General features: G+C 46.6%; 1 protein-coding gene and 1 long non-coding RNA gene across 27 annotated transcripts in view; one reads left to right on the top strand and one right to left on the bottom strand.

The window, feature by feature from the left end:
* The window catches only part of Mprip (myosin phosphatase Rho interacting protein), a 119,917-nt gene that overhangs the window by 43,667 nt on the left and 48,345 nt on the right, over positions 1 to 27,905 (bottom strand). For 16 of the 23 annotated variants that reach the window (XM_063268291.1, XM_063268292.1, XM_006246425.5 and 13 more), the window contains exons 4-7: positions 9,208 to 9,359; positions 5,430 to 5,514; positions 1,585 to 1,834; positions 508 to 664 (exon numbers count right to left, since the gene is read on the bottom strand). In XM_063268291.1, the coding sequence (XP_063124361.1) occupies positions 508 to 664; positions 1,585 to 1,834; positions 5,430 to 5,514; positions 9,208 to 9,359 (644 nt within the window). Of the gene's footprint in view, positions 1 to 153; positions 665 to 1,584; positions 1,835 to 5,429; positions 5,515 to 9,207; positions 9,360 to 27,905 lie in introns of all 23 variants that reach the window. The other 7 variants (XM_006246424.5, XM_063268288.1, XM_006246431.5 and 4 more) reach the window with 1 other exon arrangement.
* Positions 660 to 27,905, top strand: LOC120095110 (uncharacterized). Of its 4 annotated transcripts, none has more exons than XR_005490255.2 (5): positions 660 to 798; positions 4,724 to 4,916; positions 5,394 to 5,562; positions 6,851 to 6,985; positions 14,456 to 27,905. It is a non-coding gene; the product is annotated as an uncharacterized LOC120095110 (long non-coding RNA). The 4 variants fall into 4 exon arrangements; XR_010055639.1 differs by having other exon boundaries at positions 13,281 to 27,905; XR_010055640.1 differs by having other exon boundaries at positions 6,851 to 14,650; positions 15,180 to 27,905.

Here is a 27,905-nt window from a genome sequence, read left to right as displayed (position 1 = left end):
GTTCTGCATCTGGCTGCCAGGAGCTGAGAACTAGTACCACAGCCTGGGACCCAGAGAGGAAGTGCTCCATACACTGAACAGAAATCACATTCCTGAAGTATGCTTGTATGAGTATGAAAACACACGATTTTAGCCCTCTAGTGCCCTCCTTACCTCCGCTCGTTGCCAAACAGACGGGCCACCTCTTCCCTGCCAGGGCTTCGGGCCCGAGTCCTATGCTCCAACCGCCTTCTCTCCACCTGGAAGGCTTCTCGATGGCTGATCCGGATGGCCTTAGGGACGTCGGCCAGGGCGGCATACTGCCTGCTGGCTTTAAAGGCAAAGGTGCTCCCCAGTATCTCTGTTCCCCACCCCCCAGCACTGCTGGAGTCCATGTGGTTGGGCGGCCTGCTGGCCTCACCCAGGCTGTCAGGACAGATGCTGTAGACCATGCGGCTTGGGGCTGGAAGACCTGGGGAGTGAAGGGGGTGGCTGAGTTCCTGTGAAGGCGATCCAGGACAACCATACCTGCTGTGTGGGGTGCTGGGGCTGGGTGGAGAGAGTAGTGGGGGCAGCTGTTCCTCAGCCCTCAGGTCCTGCTTGGCCTTCTCCAGGGAGAAGTAGCCGCTTTCTACCCGTACTTTCCGACCACCATCCACACGGTCCCCACTTAAAATGTTTTCATCTGGAAGACAAGAGGAAGTTTGCTCAGACTGCTGTCAGTTCTGTCATGAGAACTTTCCAAAAGCCCATACATGATCAACCAGGAGCTGCCTAACACCTCTACATTCACACTCCACAACTACGAATGGACCAGAGGTAAAAGGTGAAAACTGTGGGCAGAAATCCCATCTCCATTTCCTTAACTCCCTACCCTTTTTCCACCAGTCTGGTCACTTTGCAGGTCACTTTCACATAGTTCTGGTGGGGAAGCAGGACTCTGTCCTAACCAATGGTTTCTTACCCGATCACAGGAGGAAACCAACCAAAAGACATTTTTCGGGCTCTTAGTACATTTTTGAGGCAGGGAGGAGACCTTTTGCAGGCACGACAAGGGGCACAGTATGCTGAAGAACTCCAATTGAGGGAGGCAAAGAAGGAAATTTTAACTCTGCTAGGGCACGGTGATGTCAATGGTGTTCTCCCTGGCTCTTCTTCTTAGCCAGGAGCTGAGCAAGATAGTAAGAATGAGGAGAGGGGCACTGCGATCCCTCTAAAGATAGGAGGGACCCAACCCAGCAGGTTCTAAGAGCTAATAAGGTAGGAACCTGTGATACAAGAACAGAGGTCTCATAGAGGCAGAAAGAACAGCGTTTATAGATCTCCTGAGGCCAACAGAGTAGGTACTATGCCTTTCTCCTTCACAGGTGAGGTAGAGAGGTCAAGCTGAATCTCATAGGGCCAGGAACCCATGCCAGGCCAGTGCTGCCCAGAACTGATGATGCACAGAGGGATGAAAAGTTCAGGACCTATGACTGGACTCTAACTAGGGTCCTGTATCACATGCCCAGTGTCACTTCCTATCTCCTGGATGGAGGCCCACTTCAGCAGTACAAGATGGATCACCACAAAAAGAGGCCTGCAGGCCAATCAGCTGCTGCTCACCTTCTTTGCTGTCTAGCCCTGTTTCCCGTGGGGTGCAAGCAGCAGGAGGTTGGCTTTGGCTGGGACTCTGAACTGGACTCAGGCTGGTCCCATCAGGTTGGTCTTTGGCTCTCATTTCTTCCTGCCAGAGTGTGGATTTGGTGGTGGGGACCTTCTCAGCACTGGGAATGCTGCTGCTGCTGCTGCTGCTGCTGCTTCCACTGCTGCCACCACTACTGCTAGTGACAGCCATCTTAGCAGGCCCAGGTTCCTGGAGGGGTAACAGTGATGATAGCACATAAATACATAGCCCAAGCTAGCACACAAGTCCTGGCCGCTAAATTAAAAAGAATACAAGGACAGCAAAACAGTGTTGCAGGGATGAGAAGTCCTTTTTTTTTTTTTTTTTTTTTTTTTTTTCCTGATTGTGCCTTGTCCAAGAGACCTTGCAGAGGAAAGGTTCTGGGTTTCAACCAGAGCCATGTCACCAAGAATCTAAAAGCTCTTTCTGTATATTGCTTAACAGTGCCTAGAAGAGCAGCCCAGTTATTAAGGGTGAGCTCACAAGAGTCTGCCATTTCTATACTCATAGGTACTTGAGACATAAACAAAGGGAGATAGGACAGGGCAAAAGAGTGCACTCCTCTGAGTCAGGCCCACTGCTATCTAGACCATAGGGGTAAATGCAGAAAGGAAATTCCACAGCACCCTGTGGTCTTACCCACTCTCAGCTTAAAAGGAACACCAGGGATAATGTGAAAGAACTGCTGAATAAGACAAACACTAAGGCCTGACAGTTGCTGGTCATTCACATTAGAAATCCTATCCCCTTGACGATGATTTGTGGAGTGGGGCCCTAGGATTTGATTAGGTCATGAAGGTGAAGCCCACGCAAATGGAGTTAGTAACCTATAAAAGAAGCCAAGAGATCTACTTTGTGCCTTCCATCATGTGAGAGAGGACCAGAAGTGGACCCACATCTGCTGGCACTTTAACCTTGAACTTTCCAGTTTCCAGAATTCTGAGAAAATCCCAATGTCTATTGTTTAAGCACCTCACTCTGACATTTTGTGAACAGCATCAGGACTGATATGAGACACACAACATCCCACTGAAACCTGTACACCCACACCTGTCACATGCACACCTTGTTCTCGAGGACAAGCTGTTCTTTATTGGTAGCTCAAGTTATTTCCCAGTTTTCCCAGGTCACAGAAATGGTACAGCCCTGAACAGAACTCAGCAGACGTACAAATCCAGTTTCTAAGTACACAGAGAATTGGAGTCTTTAGACGCTGAACACAGATAAAGACAGGATGGCAATCCCAGCTGTCCTGTAGTACCCACTCAAGTTCTGTGCCCAACCATTCTGCTGAGGGGTCTGCCAGAGGGTGGAGTCAGCTGATCATTATCTTGCCACAGAGACAGAGAGGTTGACATATAAATACCCACATCTTACTTCCATGTAGTCTCAAGCCAAATAACTGGGCCTGATCCACACCTGTGGCCCCAAAGGAGCTTGTTCTTGTTCCTGTATAACAGTATTCTGTCTTCTGGAGGATAGGTAAACAAATCCTCATTCTTGGGCTAGATCCTTTTTCTTCTGGGCAGACGGATGAGAAATCTAGTTCAGTGAGTGTGGTCACAAAGAGGTGGAGAGGCTTGGACTGCACAGAGCCAGCCTGGGTCAGCAAAGGGTATAGAAACCCAGGTTCATTGCACCCTGTCCCTGAACTGTTCATGAACTGAGCTGTCATGTTCACGCCATTAAGACCGTGACAAACCCCAGCTGCTATCACAGGCACTCAGAAGGGCTTCCAGAGCCAAGGAAAAAGAGAGTAAGCTCCCTCTCCTCAGGGTGCCATTCTCTACTTCTCTGGCATGAAAATGGAGCAGGAGCCATAGAGAGGAGGAAGCCTTGAAGTAGAGGGCAGCAGAGACCTTACAAAAATCACAAATCCTAGAAAAGACCAGGGAACACTCACCATATCCAGATACAGAGCAAGAGCGTCATCCAGCCCTCAGCCAAGGGCCTGGCAGAGAAAAAAAGCCACCCTCCCAAGTTCCATATGAGAACAGACTCTTGGAGAGCTAGGAAACTCTTGCTCTCATCAGGCCTTGGGGACCCTTGTTTCCCTCTACTCTAGTCCTTCTGTTCAGGCACATATGTCTGGCAAGTATCAGCTCTATCATCCGAGTTTCTTTAGGGTCCAGCTCAAGAATTTAGCCTGGACCCAGCAGAAACCAAGCTTCTGGTCCTGAGTGGTCTAGCCTGAAACTCTTCTAGGCTTTGTGCAGGGATATGGGAGAGAGATGGAAACTGGGCTTCATAAATGGCTCTGATAACAGGCTGTTCAAGTGTGTGTGGGTGTACCCAGAGACTTCAATCCAAATGTAATCCTTGTCTCTTTCCTGAGACTCACCAGAGGTTAGCTGTGGGGAAGGGGAGAGGCATACCATAACACTGGTAGAGGAGGCTAGGAAGTCTGCCCCTAGTTCTAAGGCATACCTCAGGGTATGGGTGACTTCCGTGTTCTGGGATCATAGGTCTCTTTCTACTGGCCAGAGAGTTGGAGCCTGGCCACAGGGCAGCATCATTTGGAAGGGACAAAGTTGTGGGGGAGGGGATATATCCAAATTTCTAGCCTGACCCAGGCTGTCTTTGGTACGTAGGGAGTTACCATATTTGGAGGCAGAAGCTCTATGCTACAGTGCTTCCAAGGCATCACCATGGAAACAAGGCGTAACCCTAACCACTGTTACTCAGCCAGGACTTTTCTCTCAAACCAGGCAGCCTGGGAGATTTGAGCATTAACGGCTGCTCCCAAGCAGAAGGCTCTACTTTCAGTTTCCCAGAAACTAACTACACGTTTTAATTTCATTGATTGCATATTTTAAATGACTTCCAGTTAGGGGCATTGCTCTCCAAGGACGGCTGGCTTGGGTGCCCTCTGGGGCTTCTTGAGTAAGGAAGAGATGTAGGATGGCGGGCCTGGGTTATATCCTAAGAAGCCAGAGAAGCCAGCAAAGACTGCTTGGCCCAGGGACTCAGGGTTCTATCTTAGGCGGCCTCTCTTTGCTTCCATAGGACTCTGGCTTTCTGATGCCCAGAAGACCTGCCTTGTTCATTCTCAGGACTGACTTGATTTATCCAATCTAGGTCAAAATCCTGATGAAACCAACATTTGGTACAGAGGGGAAGAGATGAATATTAATACCTACAAACACCCTAGCAAGAGGCCCTTGCTGGAAATTCGGAATGGCGACTTTGCCCACCCTTCTCGGGTGTGGTGAACACAGCAAAAACAGGGGCAGAGCACTACCTACCATGAGCCCAGAATACTGGCTAGAAGGTAGGAAGGGATGAGGATGAGGATGACACATGGAGGGAGGGAGGGAGGGAGGGAGGGAGGGGAGGGACGGACGGATGGACTGGACCTGGTTGGTCTGCCCCAGCCACTTAGCTCTAGTCACACAAGAGTCAGGACAGGGACCCACCAGGTCTCACCTTCTCTGTTGCTCAGGGTTACTTCTCTCTTCTGGCAGTGGCAGAAGAGTGAGTGCCCCACTTTTCCCTTCCCAGAAGTAGATGGGATGGCCCAGGGAAGGGACACTTGCTAAGCTGCTATTGCTCAGTATTTGCCTGCTGGTTCAAGCAACATTGGACTTAGGACATTGTGGCAGGCTGGTTTGCTCAGTAACTCAGAGAGGATGATATATGGCCAATGGCTCCTAGGGTATAGGCAGGAGGGAGGAGGAAGCATGCGAGTGAGGTCTGACTACCTCAGCCCTGGCCAGGCCTCTCCCCACCCTCTTACCCTTCTTCCCAGGCTCAGCTCCTCTAGGGGACAAGCCACCCAGCCTACCTGTGGCGTAGGTGGCTCTACTTTCCGTTTCTTCTTCTGGTTCTGCTTGTTGGTTCGAGGATATACCATGAGCATCTCTAACCACCTAGGACGACAGGACAAGAAATAGTACTGGGTAAATCCCTGACTCTGGGTAAGTCCAGGACCTATGACTCTAAGCCCTGCTGGGGTGGTATAGACCTCAGGCTCTTAGGTACTCTTTCTGGAGATACCTATCAGTGGTCAGACACTAAGCAGGATGGGTGCTATTTCAGATCAGAGTGTAGTAGCTGCTGAGACTGTGTCATTTCACAAGTCAGGAAAACCCCGGGCTGTATCAGGACAAGGCTAGACCATGACCCTTCCACGGCCAGTATGGACTCACAATAAGATGACCTATCTATTCTGACAAATGAGGGTGGAGTCAACCAAAGGCATCATGGAATGGAGGGATGTCCCATCATTGCCTACTCTCAACTTTAAAACTGCCCACCCAGACAATGACTGGCAGCCAATACGGGCTACTGGGCAGATACTGGCTGAAAGGAGAAAAATCTGGAGTTCTATCAGCAAAGTTCCCACGGTGGCTCACCTCAGGAAAAAGAAGCTAAATCAGACCACCATTTGCACATGAAAAATGCCACAAACCCCAGGTTTAAACAAGGCCACACAGTTGCCAAGGATCCTCACTAGAGCCCAGCATTCACCATCCTGGGCCATTAACAGAAAGCATGGAGCTGGTAGCTAGGGAAAGAGCTATAGACAAAAAGTTAAGACCCCAGATCTGGCACTGCCACTCTGTGTAACCATATCCTAGTGTGCTCCTAGTCCCTTGGGGCTCATCTCATTTCTGAGACCAGTGGCTAAATGAGAGCATGTCCAGAATTTCAGAAGGACAGAGGGACTGTAACACAGAAGAAGGCTTGCCTCTGAAACCTGGCCTCAGCCAAGGCCAAGTGGGGCACAACAGCCAGCCTTCCTCTAGACAAGCAATAACTGCAGGAACCACAAGAGAGACAGGGCTCTAAACTTCACAAAACATCAGGTCCATGCTGGGTCCAGGCCTAGGGTAGTGATGGTGCTGGTCACATCTGCATACCTATCAGTACCCCTGGGGCAAGAGAGGTGCTTCTATAATTTGGGCTTGCTGCAGGATGCTTTTTGAAGCAGTCTTGGGAGCTGGGAGCTAGGGAAGCCAAGTTTAGTGTAGGGAACCATAGCTGCTGAACAAAGGACTGCTCACCCCAGCTCAACCCATGCCCAGGGATCGACAAGTTGCTAAGAGCACAAATAAAGGTTTCCTCCCTCAGAGCCTTAGGGGTGCTTATAGGCCACTTCTCCGTGGCCCCAAAGAGAGGAAGAGATTCCATCTGGAAGATAGGCAGACAGGCAGACTTCCTAGGGCACTGAGCTCCTAACTTCCTGCTCCATCCTTTTCCCAGGAAGCCTGGATCTTAGAGCTGCTCCATGTTGGCTGATATTTCTGTCAGATACTTGAGGACCTGTGCCTGGAGGGAGTGACTCCTACAACTTCACTATAATCCTAAATCAAGATTATCTTCCCACAAGGACCTCAGGTATGTGGGGTACATGGCGGGAGCTGTAGAACCACGATAGGTAACTTCTTATGCTCTATCCATTGTCAACACCAAGGAGCCTTGGCAGGGGAGTCATCAAGAGGAACTCTTCTGCTAAGTTAGCGAGGGACTTGGGTGAGTTTGAGGAAGTAAGCCTGGGACTTTTAGTCACTGCTAAGCTTGCCATGACTAATGTCAGAGTTGTCAGGGCTGAGGCATGATGGAACAGGTCTAAATTCCTATCTCTTCCCTCCTCCCCCATTTAAAACAACAAACCAGGTTCTTGTTATGTAGCCTAGGCTGTCCGGGCTGTCCCGGAACTCCTGACTCTCCTCTTGCCTCAGTCTCCCAAAAGCTGGAATTGTAGGCGTATGCTACCACACTCAGCTACATGTGATTTTGTCATGGAAGTCCAACATACTTAGATGTGTCAGAAACATTAAGAATAATCCAGTGAAGAGATGAGGGTCGGTTAGTACATGTGAGGTTGGTGGGGACTCATTTTCTCCAACTCCAGAAGGCAGAGCTGTCAGTGAGAATGAGAGAATGGGCAGAGCTAATGACAGGGCAAGGAGAAGAGAATGCTAGCCTCTGGCTGAGCCAGACAACGAAAATGAGCCCCAACCAATCCTTTAGAAAAGTTGTGTCAAATATGGTCCCAGCAGCCTGGAAGCCACTCATGGGATGAGGGATGGAGGCTAGGTATGTAGTAATGTCCCTGCTCTACCTGCTTGGTCAAAGTATCTTCTCCTTAGGAACTGGTTTTTGATGTGACCAGAGCACATAGGTCAACGGGGCCTGCAGTCCACAGATGAAGAACCTTAAGCGCATTAGAGAGGGCACTGAGATTAGAGGAGACAGGGAAGTGAGGGTAAAACGCCTGTTTCTGGAACATTTGTGTCATGCCTGACTTCTTTGGTTACCAAAGATCCCAGCATGTGGGAAAGACTAAAGAAGCTGCTACTTGGGTCAGAAGAGGGGTTTCAAGAATGAGGGGAGAAAAAGAGTTTCAGTTGATTTTCTACAACTATGGCCATGACCTGCCATGTAAGCTGTGGACCCCAAGAAGTACTAGCCTGCATACAGGATTTTGAAGCTACACATGCCTCTGATACCTTGGTCAGTTAATGGTTATTAATAACCATGTCTATTTAGCAGGCCCCCATGATTATGCTGACAGAACAGATGACAGAGAAGTAACCAAGGGTAGTGGTTCAGAGTAGAGCCAGAACCTCAAGGTAGCTGTCAAAGGATCAATCAGTCAGATGCTAAACATCATCTCTCTGAGCAGCATGGCATCACTGACCCAGTTCCAGATACTCTCTGCTTGTCCTAGAGACCCATGACTCCCTTTTCAGTCCCAACTGCCATTCAGGCCCTCTCCTAGATCTAAGTCTCGGAGGGTGAGGCTCCCTAGGAAACTCCACTTGGGACATGTGTGCTAGATCAGGCCAGGTAGCACCAGCTGCAGTCAGAAGTACATACGGCCACTTATACCTGACTGCTCCCTTACTCCTGACCCTCAGATTCCTTGGTATAGAGCATGGGTTCATTAGAAGTTCTAGAAACCCTTCAATCTTGGGTTCTGGGTTAAACGCAGGAAGACACACAAAGTACTCCTTCAGGTTATCCCTAGAAGCCTGGAAAGGAGAATTCTCAGTTACCTACCAGAGGGTAGCGTATCTCTTGGCCAGTACTGTCTGGCTTCCTGAATAGCAACACTAGAAATGCAACCAAAGGATGCTAAAAGAAGACAATGCTCCCAATGGCCCTGTACTTGCTTAAACCAGATGGCTTCATGCCCTTACTTCCCTCTACTCTGTACCTACACCCCTCAACCTCAGACTGATCGCTTCAAGAGCCTTGATGATACACCTGCCCACTTCCAGCCTTATACGATGAATGGGTTTCATTACTGAGGACAGAAATCACAGGCATGTAGATCACCTGGAGGTTTCGGTGCTTCACAGGATGTTTCTCAAAGTGGCTGCCTCACTGACTGATACACAACCTGGAAAAGAGGGCTTATTCTATTTGAGGGGAAGGCATGAGAAGCACTGTGTAGCTGAATGTCAGTGAGGCACAGAGTGAGAATGGGGTGTAAGTGTGGGGTGGGAGGATAACCAACCAGTCAAGAGTTCTGAGGAAGACCTAGAAGCCCTGGAGTCCCCAGAAATGGATGAACAAACAGACAGTGCCTCCTGTGGCTCTGGCCAACTTACCCACTGATGATCTCCTTCGTTTCTGCCCTGATAAAATGTTCCTTGTCAGGTGTTAGGATGCAGAGGGAGAACTTCTGCCCTGTGCGGGCCTCCCCATCCACCACATCTGTGCACTGGTTCATGTTGATGGTGCCCTGAGGAAGGGTGGTGGGCTGCAAGTACAAAGCAAGTCACTCAAAAGAGGTGATGTCAGGTCCCACAGGCACCAACAGTATCCACCCTTCTCCTTTAGTCCTCAGTCTTCACAGTACCACTTCCTACCCACCCACCTACGGTAGGGCAGACCAAGCTGGACTTGGGTAGAGATACCAGCTGGACTTTACTTTCTATCTGGAGAACAGTGTCCTAGTTTGCACTGGAGGAGGGGCAGGACAGTGAGAGAATAGCTCAGTGAGGACTGCTGTGGAGAATAGGCAGCCAAGATCCTAGTCTCAGATCTGTGAGGAAAAGTTTCTGAAATAGTAGATTCAAAATAGAAAAATAATTAAGAAAAAAAAAAAGCCCTAAGGAGGTAGGTAAAACAGAGCCCCATCTTTGAGCACTAGCTTTAACGCTGGGGAATAAACTCGAAGGCTCGCACACCTGCCTGGGCTTTAAGGAGTCCTGCAGAGACTTCCTGGAGGGCAAAGGTCAACATACATGCACACATGGATGTACACACACATCATTTACAACACTGGAATGTATTAACACAGATATTCCGGGAAGGCAGATGGCTGCAATGTACCCTATCATGCCAGTTCCTTCACACTGCCAGATCCTATAGGGAAACACTGGCATAAGCCTGCTCCAGAAGCCACAGGTGGGTGGACTTTGGGCAGACAGCAACTTCTCACCAAACTATCCAAAACCTACTACTTGATGGGCTTCCTTTCTTAGCACTAAATGCTTATGGCAGCAGTTGGACACTTGTGGTTGGCACCTTGTTTGAGAGCAGGGTATGAGGCCTGGTACCCACAATGAGCTTAGAATCACCATCTCATGAGCTTTACCTGTCAAGTGCCTGTTAGGCAAGCCCTTTGTAGGCTCATTCCAGTTAAGGTCATCAGGCCAATCAAAGCATTCTAACTTGCTTGATGCAGATTCAGAGAGTTTGTTGTGGGTGGGGTGGGGCAGCACCAGAACAGTAGAGCTCTCACCCACACAAGTCCATGCTCAAGAGCACACACCCTGAGGAAGGGTATCATGAGGGTCCAGCACAGCCTCGTAGCATAGGCAGTTCTGCAACCAAGCAGCAGGTCTTCTCGGGGAGCAGTGGACAGAGACAGTAGTCTAATGCTCCATCTTGCCTAGATCCAAATCCTGCTCACTTTCTGGATGGGGAGGCCCAGGGCAGGGTCCTAATTTTCCTTGCCTCTTCTTTCCAGTGCCAGTCCCTTCTAGTCCACCCAAGTCTTAATTACAGGCCCCTCTAGCAGTCTCCTAAACCTGCTTTGGGTAAACTGTCCTCTTCTATACAGAAGCAATGTTCTTCACCCATGCACAAGACACATCTTATCTCTGAGACAGAAAACTAACGCTATGGAGATTGTGAGAACTGAGTGACAGAAGCTGTGCAGACAGCCAGGAGTGACCAGATAAAAGTAACTGCAAAGGATTCCTCCTCTTCTCTACTGCTGGAACTCTATCCCTGACAACAATGGCCATGATGGATTTCAGACCTATGTGACTAGATGATGAACTATGACACTACATCATACAGAAAGATGTTAAGTGACGATGATAAAACATCAGAATTCCTGGGGTTTTCTTCTCAAGGGATTGGCCACCAGGCTGTTCAAGGACTCAGTGTCACAAAAGTGTTCAGGTTCCTTCAGCTCAGCTCTTCCCTTCTGCAGAGCAACAGTCAGTACTAGAAACTGGACAGTGAGCCGAAGACCCTGCCTTACAGCTGAGTATAGCCATGTCTCGGCCTTCAACCTCTCCACCTCCCTGACCTCAGCTCTATTTCCTTTAGAAAAGGTTTCAAAATGGTCAATAAAAGGCAAAGAGAGCCAGGCGTATATGTTGGTGCGTATCTGTAATTCCAGAACTTGAGAAGTAGAGCCACAGAGCTGCTGAAAGTGGGGCCAACCAGGCTAGCCAGGGCTAGATAAAAGACAATATCTGAAAAAACAAAACCAGAGAGACAAACTAAGCCAGGACAGAAGGAAATTAACATTCCTTTTTAAGTAGTGTTTTTGGTGCTCACCGCCCCAGTACTAACCAGAGGAGGCATTAATGGACCCTATCACACACACAGGAAAGAACAACCAGAAAGAAAATCTTACAAAACGAAGGGATAACTATGGCTCTAGAGCCCAATCCACTCACAGGACTTCCCATGAGATGGGAACAAACTGTTGCCAAATTAAGATTTCTCACTCATAGCTAATTTCTCTTTAATAGCAGCTTTATTGAGACACAATTTACATCACACAACTTACCTGTTTACAGAGTACAGTTCAATGGCTATTCAGCATTTACAGAACTGTACTAGACTCACCCCTACTAACCTCAGGCCTTAGCCATCATTTCCCTCTGTCTCCCTCCAATCCCTCTGCCTCATCACTCATCCAATACTTTATCTAAATGGAACCACATGGTGTAAAAGCCCTTTGTGTCTGGAAGCTCCGCCTTCCTTCACCACACTCTGAAAGTTCAACAGATCACTTTTGTCCAGGCTGAATCCATCAATCAGACGAGCCCCATTTTGCTTTCTCACTTTACCACCAAATTACACCTGGGTTGTTTCCACTTGGAACTAGTATAAATAAAACTGCTATGGGTACTCATACTCATGTTTGAATGGCCTCATACTCTCACAGCTCTCAGGTGGATAGCTACATGTGGAATTGCTAGTTCAAATGGGAACTATATGTTTAACTCCTTCAAATGCAGCAGACTATTTCCTACAGTGGCTGAATCCTCTGACTTGACTTCCATTCCAGCTGTGGAAAGCTCTGGAACTAAAACAAAACAAAGCAAGAGTAACCTCCCACTATGCCTGGGTGTGGCACAGTATACTTGGGCTCCCCTTACACTGTGTTTGAAACAGTGTTTCTTCATTGTTCACCACTACAGGAACAAAGGAAGCTGGTTTTCAAGATGTTAGTGATTCCCCTATCTCATCCTAAGAGTGCTGGATAGGTACTGCAACCTCCAGTTTTATGTGGACTCTAGAGATCTGAATTCAAGTCTTCACACTTGTGGGGCAAGTGCATTATTCACTGGGCCATCTCCCTCGCGCCACTCCACATTGACTTCCTCCCTTTAACTGTCTTCTTTTTTAATGGGAGTAACATAAATGGCAAATTCTATAAAGGCATCATAATGAAAGCTATTTTTCTTTTTTCAGATTTTTATATTTATTTATTTAGTATACTTGAGTGTGCACTCATCTGTGAGCTCACCAAGGTCACAGCACATGTGTGGAGGCCAAAGAGTAACCTTCAGGAGTTGGTTCTCTCCTTCCGCCATGTGACCCTGGGAATTGAACTCTGTCATCAGGCTTGGTGTCAGGCACCTTTATCCATCTGAGCTACCTTGTGGCCCTTATTTTTAAAATTAGCTTCCATCTGGTGTTTTCACACATACTTAGTTTTTTTTTTTTTTTTTTTTTTGGTTCTTTTTTTTCGGAGCTGAGGACCGAACCCAGGGCCTTGCGCTTCCTAGGCAAGCGCTCTACCACTGAGCTAAATCCCCAGCCCCCCATACTTAGTTTTTGTTGATTTTCATGCACTCCCCTCCTCTCCCTGCCCTATCTTCCTGGTGCCCTGTGCCCTAGTATTTCTCCTGCAGCCTTGCTTTGCTGTTACCCCATCCTTCCCCCATAATGAATCTTTTTTTCTTAGTCTTACGTGCTTCCTTTCTAGTTTTCTGGCTTTTATCCACATTTCTCCAACCTGGACACACATATTTAGCAGTTAGAGCTGAGGATCTGTACACAGGAGAGAATCCTGAGGGTTCTGCCTTTCTAAGCCTGGGTCACCTCACTTAAAAGTATTTTCCATCCAGTTCTATCCATTTTCTTGAAATTTTATACTCTCATTTTTCTTTACTGCTTAATAAAATTCTATTTGTATATGTACCAGACTATTCATCCTGCTCTAGTGAGAAAGGCAATCAAGAAAATGGTAATGAACACTGGTGAAGATATGGGGAGAGAACAGCAGTGCTGGGAGAGTGAGGACAGCCACTACAGAAATGAATGTGAAGGCCTCTCAGAAACTAAGAGCAGAACTTCCTATGACCCAGCTACACCACTCCTATGGAGGCACCCACAGAATGAATGTCTTCTACTACACAGATATCTGCATGTCTCCATTTATCCCTGTTCTTTATACAATAGCAAGAAAATGGAATCAGCTGAGATACTTGGCCTTAACTTGTAAAATGAATAGTTACCATGTAATTCCAACTACTACTCTTGGGCAGTAGGTCAGGTTTGCACTGACAATCTGCTAAGAAAAGTTCTCTGTAACTCTCAACAGTGCTCTCAAAGGAACGGGTACTAAATGTTATACAGCAGCACTGGGAGTAGTGTTATTCATCCTAAATGTAACCCAGGTTCAAGCTTTACCCCTACCCTCTTGCTGAATATGCCTACAGCCCCAAGATGCGGGAAGCTCTGTTTTCCTCATATACCTCCTTATAACCCTTTACAGACAGGAAGGAAGGAAGGACACTGAGAAGCTAATACGCTAGGAAGTAGCTCTGCAGGAGTGGAACCCAAGTTCCAAAAGCAAGGCCAAATATTTATGCTGTAACCTAAATTCAGGCAGAAGAAGGTTAGTAACTCAGGTCTCCAAAGACAGAATGCTTTACCTAGATTTTGTGGTTTTTTGTTTTTGGCTTTTTTTTTTAAAAAAAAGAAAGAAAGAAAAGAGTGATTTGACATTTGACAGCCAGTGCTTCTATAAGATCAATAAGATTCTATAAGATCAATTGCAAGCAGCCCTCCAGCTGCCTGGTCTCCAGTCCTCTTCTGGTTCCCATACGGCCAGAGCTAGGTCAGCAGAGCTGTTACAAGCTGGTGGTCATGTAAGAAGGAGGGTAGCAAACCAGAGGTGGGGGAGACAGGACAAGGGTTTCTCACCAAAGATGGGGCAGAGTGTACTGAGAGCCTAGTTCTATCCTCAGTCTTCTGCTAGTTGGCCTGAGTATGCACTGCATCCAGGAAACTGTCAGGGGCCAAGGTGACCCTTCTGGGTTTGAACAACTCTGCTGAAACAGTGTGGCTACTCAAAGACTTTCCACTATATCCCAGCAGGTAGACTTGGAGGAAAACCAGCCCATGAACTGTTGATCCCCTTTCTTCTAACCTGTCTGACCACTGAGATTACAAGTGTGTGTGCACTACACTTGGCCCACCCTGTTTGTTATTGATCCTGGAGAGTTTAGGAGAGCCAGAAAAGAGGAAGAAAGAAAATGGGATGAGCTGCCAAGTGAGCTGGTTAGTACGGTAAGAGGTCTTTTTTTTTTTTTTTTTTAAACAATTAGCTGCTATTGTGGAACCAGAGGTACCTCAGAGGGCACATGGTAGTTATCATCCTTCACTCAAATGGGAAAGAAAACAATCCTACAGAAACCCACTTTCCCCCTGGCGCAGAATATTACTTCCCAAATCTGAAGGTCTAAAAGGGTTTGTCAGAGTGAAGCTTGACCCTACCCACTGCTGGAGGCCCCAGAATGGATTTTTCTTTTTTCTTTTTTAATGATTTATTTTTATTTTATGTGCATCCATGTTTTGCCTGTATGTATCTCTGTGTGGGAGTGTCAGATCCTCTAGAACTGAAGTTACAGACACATGTAAGCTGCCATGAAGCTACTGGGGACTGAACTTGAGTCCTCTAAAAGAGCAGCTGCGATGATAATGATGATGATACTGCCGCTGCCACCACCGATCATCATCAGCAACTCTCCTTCTCTTCTTTTTAAATTTATTTTTTGTTCTCAATACATCCTGACTGTAGTTTCCCTTCCCTCCACAGCCAGTGTCATTGAGATCAGCATGCAGCCTATAACCTGGAGCCAGATTCCAAAGTTCTTAGCACAACCGTGAAGACACCCATCTCCTTCCCATAGGGAATAGCCACCTCTTTGAATGTTATTTGAAGCTAGCTAGTGGTTAGTAGTTAGTGTTCACACTGACCCCAAAAGGACCCACTAGACACAATGCCTGGAGCTATAGTGAGTGAGTCATGGCACCGGCCATAGGTTGCACAGTGTAGAGGGAAAGCGGGCATACACAGCTGAATAATATGCTTGCCCCAAGGAGTAAGTGACACTATTAGGAGATGTGGCCTTGTTGGAGGAAGTGTGTCATCATGGGGATGGACCTTGAGACCCTCCTCCTAGCTATCTGGAAGTCAGTTTCTCCTGTTGGCCTTTGAAACAAGATATAGAACTCTTAGCTCCTACCATGCCATGCTTGCCTGGATGCTGCCATGCTCCTGCCTTGATGGTAATGGACTGAACCTCTGAACTTGTAAGCCAGCCCCAACTAAATGTTGTCCTTTATAAAACTTGCATTGATCATGGTGTCTGTTCACAGCAATAAAACCCTAACTAAAACAGAGGCAAAAAAGCCAGACATAGGATATCAAGACTCCTCCAGATGCTAGTAACATAGGAGCTAGATTAGTCTATGAAGTCCTATGAAGAGTAGGCTCCGAGAGCAGAGGAACAGATGAGCAAGTCCATTCACCAAGGGTCTTTCCATAAACAGTCGTGTTCCTCTAACTGTGAAGTAGCGTCATCCAGTACAGGTGGAGGGAAGCCCTGGGAGATTAAAGCAGCATGCCAAAGCTGATGCTGGCAACCAGCGCCAGGAGAGTAGCAAGAGCTGAACCACAAAAGCTCTGACCCTGAGGCCGAACAGGGAGATGAGTCAGGCACATCACATAGACAGACCAAGTGCAGCAAAGGGGAGGGCCTCAAAAAAGATTGCTACAAGAGTGGGGGGCATAGCCTCATCTACTATGTGTTCTTGGGATAAGCCTCCAAGCAAGCAGAATAGGGTCAGGAGGGAGCAGCATATGTTAGAGAGAATGGACTGTCACAGCAAGACACCCACCCAAGTTTGGAGAAGCAGGAAGGTAGGAAGGTAGGTCGTGCAGGCAGTCAGGTTACCAGTGCATTCCACACAAAACCAATCTCAATTCTGCAGCTTATTCTGTGATTGCTCTGACAGGAACAAGGACTCACACGGATGGCAGCCTGTAGCCTGCCCCACTGGCACATGCGATTCTCATGAGCCACCCACAGACACAAGCAGAAAAGAGGTCCTAGTGTGTTGTATGGGCTTCACTTCAGGATGTCTTCCCTCCTTACAGTCTAGGCCCCTGTCCTGCCCCTGCCAGTCCTTCAAAGGAGCCTCTTTTCCTAGCCTATTCAAGTAGCCAGGTCTAGAGCAACCTCTATTTCCCTGAGTTTCTGGTACTGCTTTCTCTTCTATTATTATTATAATTATTAATTTTAACATTTAAAAAAGATTTATTTATTATATATAAGCACACTGTAGCTGTCCTCAGACATACCAGAAGAGGGCATCAGATCTCATTACAGATGGTTGTGAGCCACCATGTGGTTGCTGGGAATTGAACTCAGGACCTCTGGAAGAGCAGTCAGTGCTCTTAACCGCTGAGCCATTCCTCCAGCCCGACTTTAACATTTAAAAGCTGTAATGGTGATGCAGGATTCCTACATACTCATCACTGAGGTGGCTCTGTCGTCAACACCTTTCACGGGGTGGTGCAGGCAGCCAACCACTGCTTGCCAGGTCAACAGACTCCACGCTGAGTCTGCGGAGTTTTCGTCTAGCGTTCTAGAGCAAATTAATTGTCATGGGACCTTAGGCTACTCTTGCTTGTGATGGTTTCTCAAAATTTCCTTCTAATTTATGGTCTTGACAGTTTCACAAAGGCTAGCCACATAGTTTGAAGGCTATTCCTTAGTTCGGGTGCCTGTTTTTCTCATAACTCGATTATGGTTCTGGATGCTAAGAAGGAAAGCCACTGAGGTAAAGCACACCTTTCATTGTACCTGATGAGACTGTAGGACTTCTCGCTGGTGTTGGTGGTTATGTCTTGTGGTAAGCTATGGCCCAGATCTGAAGGAAAATTACTATATACTAAATAGTCTGCTTGGAGAGGAGAGGGACTGATGACACATGATGACACATGAGGGGAAAATCTGCATGGGTTATTTGAAATTCTTTTGCACAGATTTTTTCTTTCCTATTTGCTTATTTCTTTATCAATCAAGTTATATCTGCGAAGACTGGTAGACATTTAAGTCATCCCCTGATTATAACCAAAATACAAAATTCATTTTGTCCCTCATATTGTTCCAGCTTTAGGTACAGGAGCTTTTCCAGTGGCTCCTGTTTGACATCATAGTACTTCCTGGACAAGGTGCTCTAGGCTGATCGAGTACAACATTTGCCTGGCTCTAGATCAGCCCCTCACAGAAGCCAGGGCCTTACCTGAAGAAGGACATTAAAAACCCTGCTCAAGTGGTGGGAATTCTCATTGCTCATAGGATATTTTGGCTTTTAGGCCCTCTTAGTTGCCCAAGAAAGAAAGGCACAAGCTGCTGGAATCTGAATACAATCCTATCTACTACTTTCTGTGTGTCTCTGATGATGTCTGTATCAGACTAAGCACACTGAAGTCTTCAACACTACATCATGACTGCATGGTCTAGCCTTTTCTCCCTTGGGCTCCAACAGTACTTCCTACCAACCACTGTCCATTTACTTATTAAAGCGTTCCATCCCAGTCCATGTGCATGCACATGTAGCTCTGTAAGAAAGAACTATGTTCCCTAGGTGCTACACTCATGCACGGCGCCTGCCTTCCAGCTTCCAGGCGCTGCTCATTTCTGAAACACACTTGTAGTTATATCACTGTCTAGGATCTCCTCCGGCCAACCAAAGAGCTTGCCACTGGCCTTGTACGTTTAAGAGGTCAAAGGGGCATGAGAATATCATTGTGTAAGAATTTTATACCTTTTACTATGAGTTTTTGAGACACTTCCAAGACATTTGGATGAAAGAAGAAAATAGGAGAGTAACAAATGAATTAGTGAGTTTTTCTGTTACTGTGACAAAAACCCTGAGGATATCTACTTGAAGGAAGAGATTTTACTTTGACTCAAGAGTTTCAATATTTGGTTAGCTGGCTCAATTGCTTGAAGTGAGGCAAAATATCACAATGCTATGGAAAGAGGGAGACAATGAGGGAAGCCGGGATATAGTCTTCAAGCACATGCCCAAAAGACCTGCTCCCTTCAGCTACATCCTATGCCTTTTAAATTTCCATGAACTCCCAAGAGACTGACCATCAAATTGTAACTGTAGTAATAAGAGAATCCATGTTATCAACCAAGCACTCAGCACATGGCCTTGGGTGAGGCATTTTAGATTTAAACCATGGTGTGCTGTCTTAAGACTGGGATAGGTAGGAGGGAGAACTGACTGGAGGGAGGCAGAGACTGGCTGATATCCCAAGACTGAGAAAGATGGTTTGCTAAATCAAGCTATATGCACAGGGCTCAATGTTTGCTGAATGATAGAACCAGCTAGAACTGAAAACAGAAACTCAGAGGCTGTGTCCCATTTTCTGGGGTAAGACTAGAATGTCAGGAGAGTAAATGTCTCCTGTGGTGCTGAGACCCTGACCTCTCCTTGCTACCATAGCAGGCTCTTCCTTAGACTGACCATCCAGCTGTCTGAAGTCACTCACAGCTCTTAGACCCAAGATGACCTGACAGAAGCAGAAGCAAAGATGGGTTGAGAATCTGAGATGGACCACAGCTGTGCGGAGCTGGCATGTTGTGTTTGATGAAATAGAAAGGGCTTCACAAGGGGCTTGGAACAACTAGGACCCCTAAAATGCCTACCAGCTGCCACCGCCAGCACCACCACCACGTCCTCCTCCTCTTCCTCCTTCACAACAACAACAACAACAACAACAACATGAAGCTTTAATCTGAGGGACAGGAGGAAGGGGGTGCAGTATGATATCTTCCTTAAAGAAGGCATGATACGACTTAGTGAAAAGGGCCAGAGACACAGAGAGGCAACAGCCATGTCAGACAACTGCTCCCCCAACAGGACAGCATCTATTTTCAGAGATGTGTGACAGAAGTGATGTGGCCAGAACTGTGTGTGATGAAAGGAGACAAAGTCTGAAAATCTTTTACCTCTAGCAGCCTCTCAGTAAGGAGTAACCTAACTGAGACAAAGCCAGAGCAACCAGGTTCTGCCTGGTTCAAGCATAGTGCCTAATGAGCACGCTCTTCTCGATGTATCCAGTCAGTGAATGCTTCTAGGCTAGGATCAGTTGTGCACACCTGTCATTCAGGTGTGGGAAGCTGAGGCAGGACTGTGAGTTCAAAGCTACTCTAGGTTATACAGTGAGACCGTCACTTTTTTTTTTTTTTTTTTTTAAATAAAAGGGCTGGGGATGTGGCTCTGCCTTGTGCATGTGAAGCCTGAGTATAATCATCGGCACTGTAAAAATAAGTAGACAAACAAACATTCCTAAGAGGCCTTCCTTTTGGTGGAAGGAGTCCTAAATGCTATGAGAATGACTGTTTTAAAGATTAAACTAAAAAAAAAAAAGTCAAGTTGAGCTGAAAGGAAGCCCTGCCCAGGCCACAGAGTTACCATTGTTGTCCTTGGGCAACCCCACACACTCACTATTTTTCTTTGTAGGGTTTGAACTGGCCAGAAATTGAGTTTCGTGCCTGAGCCTCCAACACAGCCACAGCTACATGCCTCCCTAGGTAGCTCTATGCAGGCTCTTCATGAGCAGGTGCCTACAGCCGGAGGGGAGGGCAGCCCCTGGAGGAGGGCCTCCGCCAGTCTCAGAAGCAATCTGTCCACCTGGGTGTGTGGACCTAGAGAATGTGTCACTTCTACTAAGGTGCAGCACAGCTCTTAAAGGAGATCAGTGGCCAGAGTAGTCACTGCAACCATGAGCCCCATGGTGAAGCTATATTATTTAACAGTGTCCTCTTGCTACCTCAGCCATTCCTAACAGGAAGGTCACATGAGATTGTAGCAGTAGCTGCACAGCTCCCTGCTCAGACACACAACACCAAAAGGTTGCTGTAGTTTCCACACGCTAGACTATCCCCTCTCAGGGCCAAGAGCAACCACAACTGAGCAGGCAGAACTAACAAGTGCCACGTTGGGTCCCAGGCGAGGCTTAGGGAGATGCTGCAGCTTATATGGGCAAGATTCAACTCAGCAAAACTCTATGACCACAACCTGTGTGGAACCATACTTACTGTGTTTTACTATGTATTCACAAAGTGTTGTTCATGTCTAACATGTCAGGCATAGATAACCATGGAAATGCACCCCAGCACCTGGCTGTTGGCACCTTCTTTCTGCTCTCTGGACTTTAGCTTCTCTAATTTATAAGATGATTATACTGAGGCCTATTTCAGAAAGACTAATATGAATCTAATGTGAATGTCTATAGAACATGGAAGACATAACAAATGCTATATGACTATCAGGCATAAATAGTCTTCAGTAGCATTTAGGTTTCCTCAAGAAGAAATAGAGGGGTTAAAAAGCTTGCTCAGCCACCAGGAAAATGTAAGTGAGAATTACAGTGAGAGCCAACTGTTCTCACTCCTATGGCTATAATGAGAAAGATGGACACAAGCTGAACATGACAAGGATATGCCTTGACAGGGCCCTCATACTTTGCTGGTCAAAATGAGAACTAAGGTAGCCACTGTGGGAAAGTGTAGTGACAACTTCAAAGGCTAAATACAATGACCCTATGACCCAGCACTACCACTTTTAGACATACATTCAATGAAACAGAAAGCATGTCCACACAGAAATGTGTAATGTGACTGCTCACAATAGCCTGATTTATATGTGCTCAAGGGTGGGATCACAGATATCCATCAACAGATGACTAGATAAGTAAACTATGGGACATCTACACAATGGACTATTTTTCAGCATTAAAAATGTTTTATCTGGGTGTGGCGACACATGCCTATAATTGCTGCACTGGAGGCAGAAGCAGATAGAGCTTTGTGAAGTAGGCCAACCTGGTCTACAGACTGAGTTCTAGGCCAGCCAGACTTAATTGAAAAAAAAAAAAAAAAGTTGGGACTGAGGAAGAACAGGAAGTTGACTGCTAAAAGAATAGGGTTTTCTTTGTAATGATGAAACATTTTAAATTGGCCACAATGACAGTTTTCAAATACACTATTTGTATATATAACCAAATATACTTAAAAAATCATTTAAGTGTTTACTTTAAATGGGTGAGCTGTGTGAATCAAATTTTAAGACAATTATTACAACAAAAAGCAAAATCCTTTTACCACCCAAGTCACACACAGAGCAGACTCAGGCCAAAATGGTATTTGCCTGTCAGCCTCCCTCTGCCTCTTGTCACGCCCCAGGACCTGTGCATGGAGGCCTTTGTGTCTCTGATAGTTTCATGGATCACAATATAAAAGTATTCACACAGCCTGAGTTTGCTTGAGTTCTCACGCTTGCCACCCAGTCTTGTGCGTGTGCGGGCGTGCGTGCGTGCGTGCCTACTGCATTGCAGTGCATTAACAGTGGAGCTCCCAGCAATGACTTGATGGATTAGCACTTCACACCAGTCTAGAGGTTTTAAGAAGCCACTTCTCCTACAGGTAGAATGTTGGACCTATTTTCTCCTCTGTAAAAATATAACCTTGCTCCTAATCATCTATCTAGCATGGAGGTGAGGAGGTATGAGGACACACATATTCAACACACACTAGCTATCCCAGCTATCTTGGGGATGGGCAGGGATACACAGGTGACATTCCCACCTCCTTATTCCCCAAAAAGTCCATGTGACTCTGAGGTTGGATCTATCCCAACTTCTATGTCTTTGTTGCCACGAGTCCAATCCACCTGTGGTTCTCTAAAGCACCACGTTTTTCCAGAGTGCCAACTGAGCCAGGCTGTACCTTGTACCTAATACAATGGCTCTAAGTCTGTCTCTCCTTAGGGATCCTGTTTCCCAACAGAGTCATCAATTCCCTGGCGATAGGAGAAGATCCTCCTATTTGCTAGGTCCTTTCTTAGACCCTGCTTAGAGACCTCTGAATAATTAATAACAGAAAGGAACCTCCATTTCACTTGAGAAGTCAAGGCCCTGGGTACTCTATTCACCAGCCTGAGAGAATGCTGGCCACACAAAAGTAGTTAAAAATAAACATCAGACACAAAAGCCACTGGTAACTACTTAGAGGAACAGAGACATGAAGGGGAGGCCAATAATGTCCTCTGTCTCCTGAAAAACTGATTTGTTGTGCTACAGCACAAACTTCAACTTTTTCTATGCAAAAAGAGAAGGCAAGGCTGAGAATGGAAGCAGGAAGTAATCTGGGTAAACCCTAGTGCATCTCCAATGAGGCAGCTTACTAAAACAGGCTCCCACTCCCATATGCTGAGAGACAGCTTGAGCATCTTTCTGAGTAGCACTTAGGGGCAAGACTTCTGTGCCCAGGGCTGAGGGCAGGGGGACCAAGTGAAAAGCTACCAGGTATATAAGCTGCTGAGACCAGCAAGATGCCAGCCATGGCCTCCTCCTTAGTACCACACTAGTAAGGTCAGTGAGGCATCAACTATGACCTCCTTCCTGGCACATTAGTAAGACAAGTGAGGCACCCAGAGTCCCCTCCTCCTTAGCATCATATTTGTCATCAAATTTATCCCAGATTCTTTCAAAAGTATATTCAGTCCACCTTTAAAGATCCCAGGGCCAGGCAAGGAAATGATTCAGCTCACAGCCATCTGAAGTAAATGACCAACTCATAGCCCATCATCTGTCCATCATACCTCCCTCCTAGGAGATGAAATCTGAGGGGTACAAAAGAGTGGCCAGGGAGTATCTGGAGGTGATGTGCCAGGTCTCCTAGTCTGTGAATGACTGAGTTATTGACGTGTACCACTCCAAATACATTTGCTCAGTACACAGTATCAAGTTGTGGTCAATATCAATTCAGAAACATACGTGATGGAAATGGCCATAAAAAGAAGACATAAAGGAAGCTGAAGCACGGAGTAGCCAGCAGGACTGAGGAAGAGTTGTATCTCTTCCTGTCCACAACAGCTCACCACAAGGGGCACTTAAGTATCTACCCCAAAGTGGCCCACAGGTCTAAACACTCTGAAAAGAAGAGTCCTCTGGAACAAGTGCATTCTCCAGGGTCATTTGCAGGGTCCCAAGGCCCAAAGAGAGTTGAATTACTCTGAGCTGCAGTGGTCATGTTCTAGGAGCTAAAGTAGTCTCTTTAGCCTTTGGTTTTTCAAATTCTCTAGCCAGAACTCTACTCTCAATAAATAATATAAAAAGAATAGGGAACTATATACATAACTGTTGCCTACACTACTGTCAAATGTTTCTGAAGGTTTTTATCTTTTAAATAACATGAACAGTATTTTTAGTCGGACACAGCATTGATGAAATCTTAAACAACTTCCTCACCAGTGAGCGGGCATCACTGGATCCTAGGCAAGAGAACTACTTTGCAAGGAACAAAGCCTTTCCTTTAGTCTAATGGTCAAGCAAGCATAGAAAGCAGGACACCTTGTTGGTTTGGCATCCTTGTCTTCCCTTCATCTCTTCAGATGAATGTTCAGAGAGGACAGGAAACAGGATTCTGCTACATTGTAGCTTACTGTCTCCACTCTTAACTGGCCATCCTCAGTCTTCATGGTGCAAAGGGAAAAGGACAGGTTTACTGAGTCACAAAGGCACCTCAGGGTAAGCAAACAGAAAGCAGAATTGGAATTTAACCCTCACATATCAACTGAAGTATTTTCTGACAATTGCCTGAAGGCAAACTAACTCAACTGAAAAAGCCCAGCCTGGAATAAACTAGAAGACTGGTCTCTTCCCAGGCATCTTGTGGTCCCCAAGACCTCCACTTCTAGCCAAAATGGCTTGGGAGGTTGACGATGCCAGCAAGGCACTCTGAGCAACCTAGATCTCAAGTTAGAGTGCTTCTGGGACGGGGGACGCAGACTTCCAAGGTCGTCCATGCCTGTGTCTGCCTAGCCAGCCTTCTGCCCAGGACCCTTGAGTGATAGGGAAGAACTAACCTACAGCTACCAAGAACCACCCCAAGGAAGGTATATATTACCCTAAGGATAAGCGTCTACTCCGATCTCTACTAGTGTGACAGCTGTCAAAGGACAGAATGTGATGCCTAGAAGGACTTTTCTTTTGAGTTGACCTGAACAAGTGAACCAAACAACGGCAGACTTTCTGGAGAATTGATCTTATTTTTGTGTCTCAAAAAAATGTGTCCAATAAATACCTTGACTTTATAATTGAGCAAAATGACAAAAAAGTTTTTGTGCTTCTACCCTCCTACACACAACGGCTCCAAATCCAATATAGTTTGACTTTTATTTTCTTAAATGGCCTATATAGAGAGGTGGGTCTGCTTCACTCTGTACAAGTTAAGTAGGAATATTGAAAGTTTAAAAAAAAAAAAGGAAGAAGAAGCAAGACAACAGATGAGGAAAGGAAACTGATTTTTCTCTTTCCAAAGAGATACAGAAGAGAGAGAGAGAGAGAGAGAGAGAGAGAGAGAGAGAGAGAGAGAGGTGTCAGCTTGCTGAGTGCAGTTGTGTATGTTGACACTTCTCTTCACCCCAAGTCTCTGCTGGATCCTGAGGGCACAGGTCTGGCCTGCAAGGAAAAGGGAGAGGCAGCTAGTGGCTTTCAACCAACAGCTGAATGCAGCTCTTCTGAGTTCTGATGTGCAGAGCTCCCATATGAAGGGCTGTGACTTTGACAAGGCTATTTTTGGATTCCAAGTAGGATGAAAATAAGATGTGCAGTACGGCCAGACACCTTACTGGGAAGCTCCTCAGGGCTCCTCTTACTCTAGCTCCTCCCTGCATAGCTCCTCTGAGAAGGGAGCCGGCCCTTATATTTTCTTCCTCCCCTGGGCCCTTCTTCCCCTGTGCTTCGAGAATGTGTGGGCCTCACCCACTTGTCTGTCTCACAGAGCTGGGAAACATGGAGATAAATAAAGCCTCAATTAGGCAGGAGTCCAAAGCTAGGATTGGGGGTTGGGAAGAGTGCTGTCTGAGACTCTGTCCCAATCCAGAAATGCCTGAGAAAGCGCCCGGGGCCACAAGCAGCCTTGAGGTTGGACACTTCCCACAGCCCCCTTTGGCCTGTGCTGACCAGGCGTGGTCAAAGGCTGGGAGCCACGCCATTCCCACATGCAGCTCCTCTAGGCTGCCCAAGCCCTAGCTCCCTTTGCCATCCCACATATACAAGGAGGAAGGAGTCTGGGCTATTGGCCCTTCCATTCCTTTCCTTGTGAGAGAGAGGGACTACAGAGTGATGGCTTGTCCCCAGCAGGGATGGCTTCAGATGCTGTGGCGCCCCTCCAGGCCCGACAAAGGCAGTTTTCCCCCCTTTCAACTTTGGAAACTCAGTGTTCTTATTTATTCCTTTCTGAGCTTGGAAAGAACAATGAGAGGGAGATCTTGTTTCTTCCCCTAAGTCTTGGGTGGGGGGAGAGTAGCAGCATATGGGGGAGGAGACTGGGCCAGCAGAAGCTCACAGATATTTTTAGAGACATGGGAATTAAGTAAGCCTGAGACAGCTTTGTTTTCATCCAAAAGGCCAAGTGGGTGGGGTGGAGTCAGAGCTGAAGGCAGAGAACAGCAAAGATTCTGGAGACTGTGAGAGACGGAGCAGTCTCTCCTCCGTGCTGTGGTCTATTCCACTTTCCTTTACCAAGGGATAAGTAGCCTGTGTGCCTGCACCCAGACTCCCTTTTAGCTCAGGGGACAGCAAAGTGGCAAGGGGCAGCAAACTTTGATCCTGCTTCTGACGTGGGAGAAGCATAAAATCCAAAATGAGATTTCTGAGTTGTCTTTTGGCTTCTAATAACTGTTCTTGAAGATCAAAGCCATGGTACCAAACATCTTTTAGAGGCCTCACTCAAAAAGCCTGCCACTATAGTTTGGGATAGGATACAGAGAAATGAAAAAGGGAGAAGCTAGGGAGACCCAGCCAGTTAGCTGATATCATGCAATGCTACTGAAGAATTAACTACTGATAGGCTCAAAACTTACTCATTTCCACACCAGCAATCCTACTTCCAAGAATATTCTCTGAGGCTCTCATTTTTTTTTCTTTTTATTTATTCTTCTTTCATACAGTACATCCCAACTGCAGTTTCTCCCCGCCCCCTCCTTATTACCCAGACTCACCCCGGCTGGCTCCATCTCCCTTCAGCAAAGAGCAAGCCTTCAAGGGACATTAACCAAATATGGCATAACAAGCTACAGTAAGAAAGACCAGGCACATTATCAAGCTGGATAAGGCAACTCAGATGGAGAAAAAGGGTGCCAAAGGCAGGCAGCAGAACCAGAGACAGGCCCCACTCCCACTGTTAGGAATCCCACAAGAATATCTAGCTACACGACCATAGCAAATCTGCAGAGGACTTAGGTCAGACCCATATAGGATCCCTGATCTCTATGAGCCTACTTGAGTCCTAGTCAGTTGATTCTGTGGACCAAGTTCTTGTGGCGTCGTTGATCTCAGACGTACATTTAAACAAACAAACAAACAAACAAACAAAGAAACCAGCCTGGAAACAAGTTGAGAGAGAGTGTAAGAACCATGAGCAAACCTGATGGATGCAACGGTGAATGAAGATAATATATATAGGATAAAACAGGAAACTGCAGAATAGAACATTTTAAAAAGTTACAAGGTTAAATACTTAACGAATCTTACTTTTTGGCCTCAGGAATGTACACATCTGTGTGCCCGACAGTTCACAGACTCTGTACGAACTGTTATCCCCAAGTGGTAAGTCTTACCAAGCAACTTTGTTTTCAGCTTCCCCAACTTCCACCATGACCGATCTGACTTCTGTCACTAGGGGAAGCCCTGCTCTCTAGCCACTCTGGTCTGGGCAGTGCCATCTTTCATGAGACACTGGTCCTGCTGAGAAGTCTCCATCTTCACAGTCCAGATTATTCTTCACCTGCTCCTACCTGGGAAGCTATAGAGCTTACTGGCTGGCTGACTGGTTGGTTCCTGCTACAGGTAAACAGAGGGCAAGTGTGTCTTTCCTGTTCACCTCTTGCAGCTTACATACCTCAGGACAGCTGACTCTGTTTCTCTGGCTAGACTAAGAACCTGGAAAAGCAAGGACCCTATTTCATCTTTATTTTCCCAACTTTATGTTTCAAGGCACAGAGCAAAGCAGCACTGTATGTATGAAGGAACAAGGTCAATCTCTGACAGTTTCCCAAGGCTACATATAAGTAGAGCCCTCAGGAAAACAGGTGAGACAAAGAAAAAGATACCAGTGCTCTACGGCCCTGGAATGAGGACAGGCCTAAGCCCAGGTTTCTGCTGTTATTTCTCAGTTATTGGAGTATCAGTAGCAGAACCTGTCCAGGCCACCACAAGGGTATTATTGTTAATCCCCAGTAGGTGAACGGGCTCTTTAGTAAAAGGGCTCATTCATCAGAGGAGATTAGATAAACTGCCTCCTCCAACAGCAAGTAACCCCTGGGTTTTTAATGAGGAGGACTTGCAATTTTAACTGAAGCAAGGAACAGCAAGGTACATTTAATTCAGGATGCAAAAAAAAAAAAAAATGCAGAGATCACTACTACATTTACATATTCATACATACTAACA

This window comes from Rattus norvegicus, chromosome 10 (genome assembly GCF_036323735.1).
Source record: "Rattus norvegicus strain BN/NHsdMcwi chromosome 10, GRCr8, whole genome shotgun sequence".
NCBI classification, from domain to species: Eukaryota; Metazoa; Chordata; class Mammalia; order Rodentia; family Muridae; genus Rattus; species Rattus norvegicus.
The sequence above is the reverse complement of the archived record's forward strand: the minus strand, read 5'-3'. Positions and strand labels throughout refer to the sequence as shown.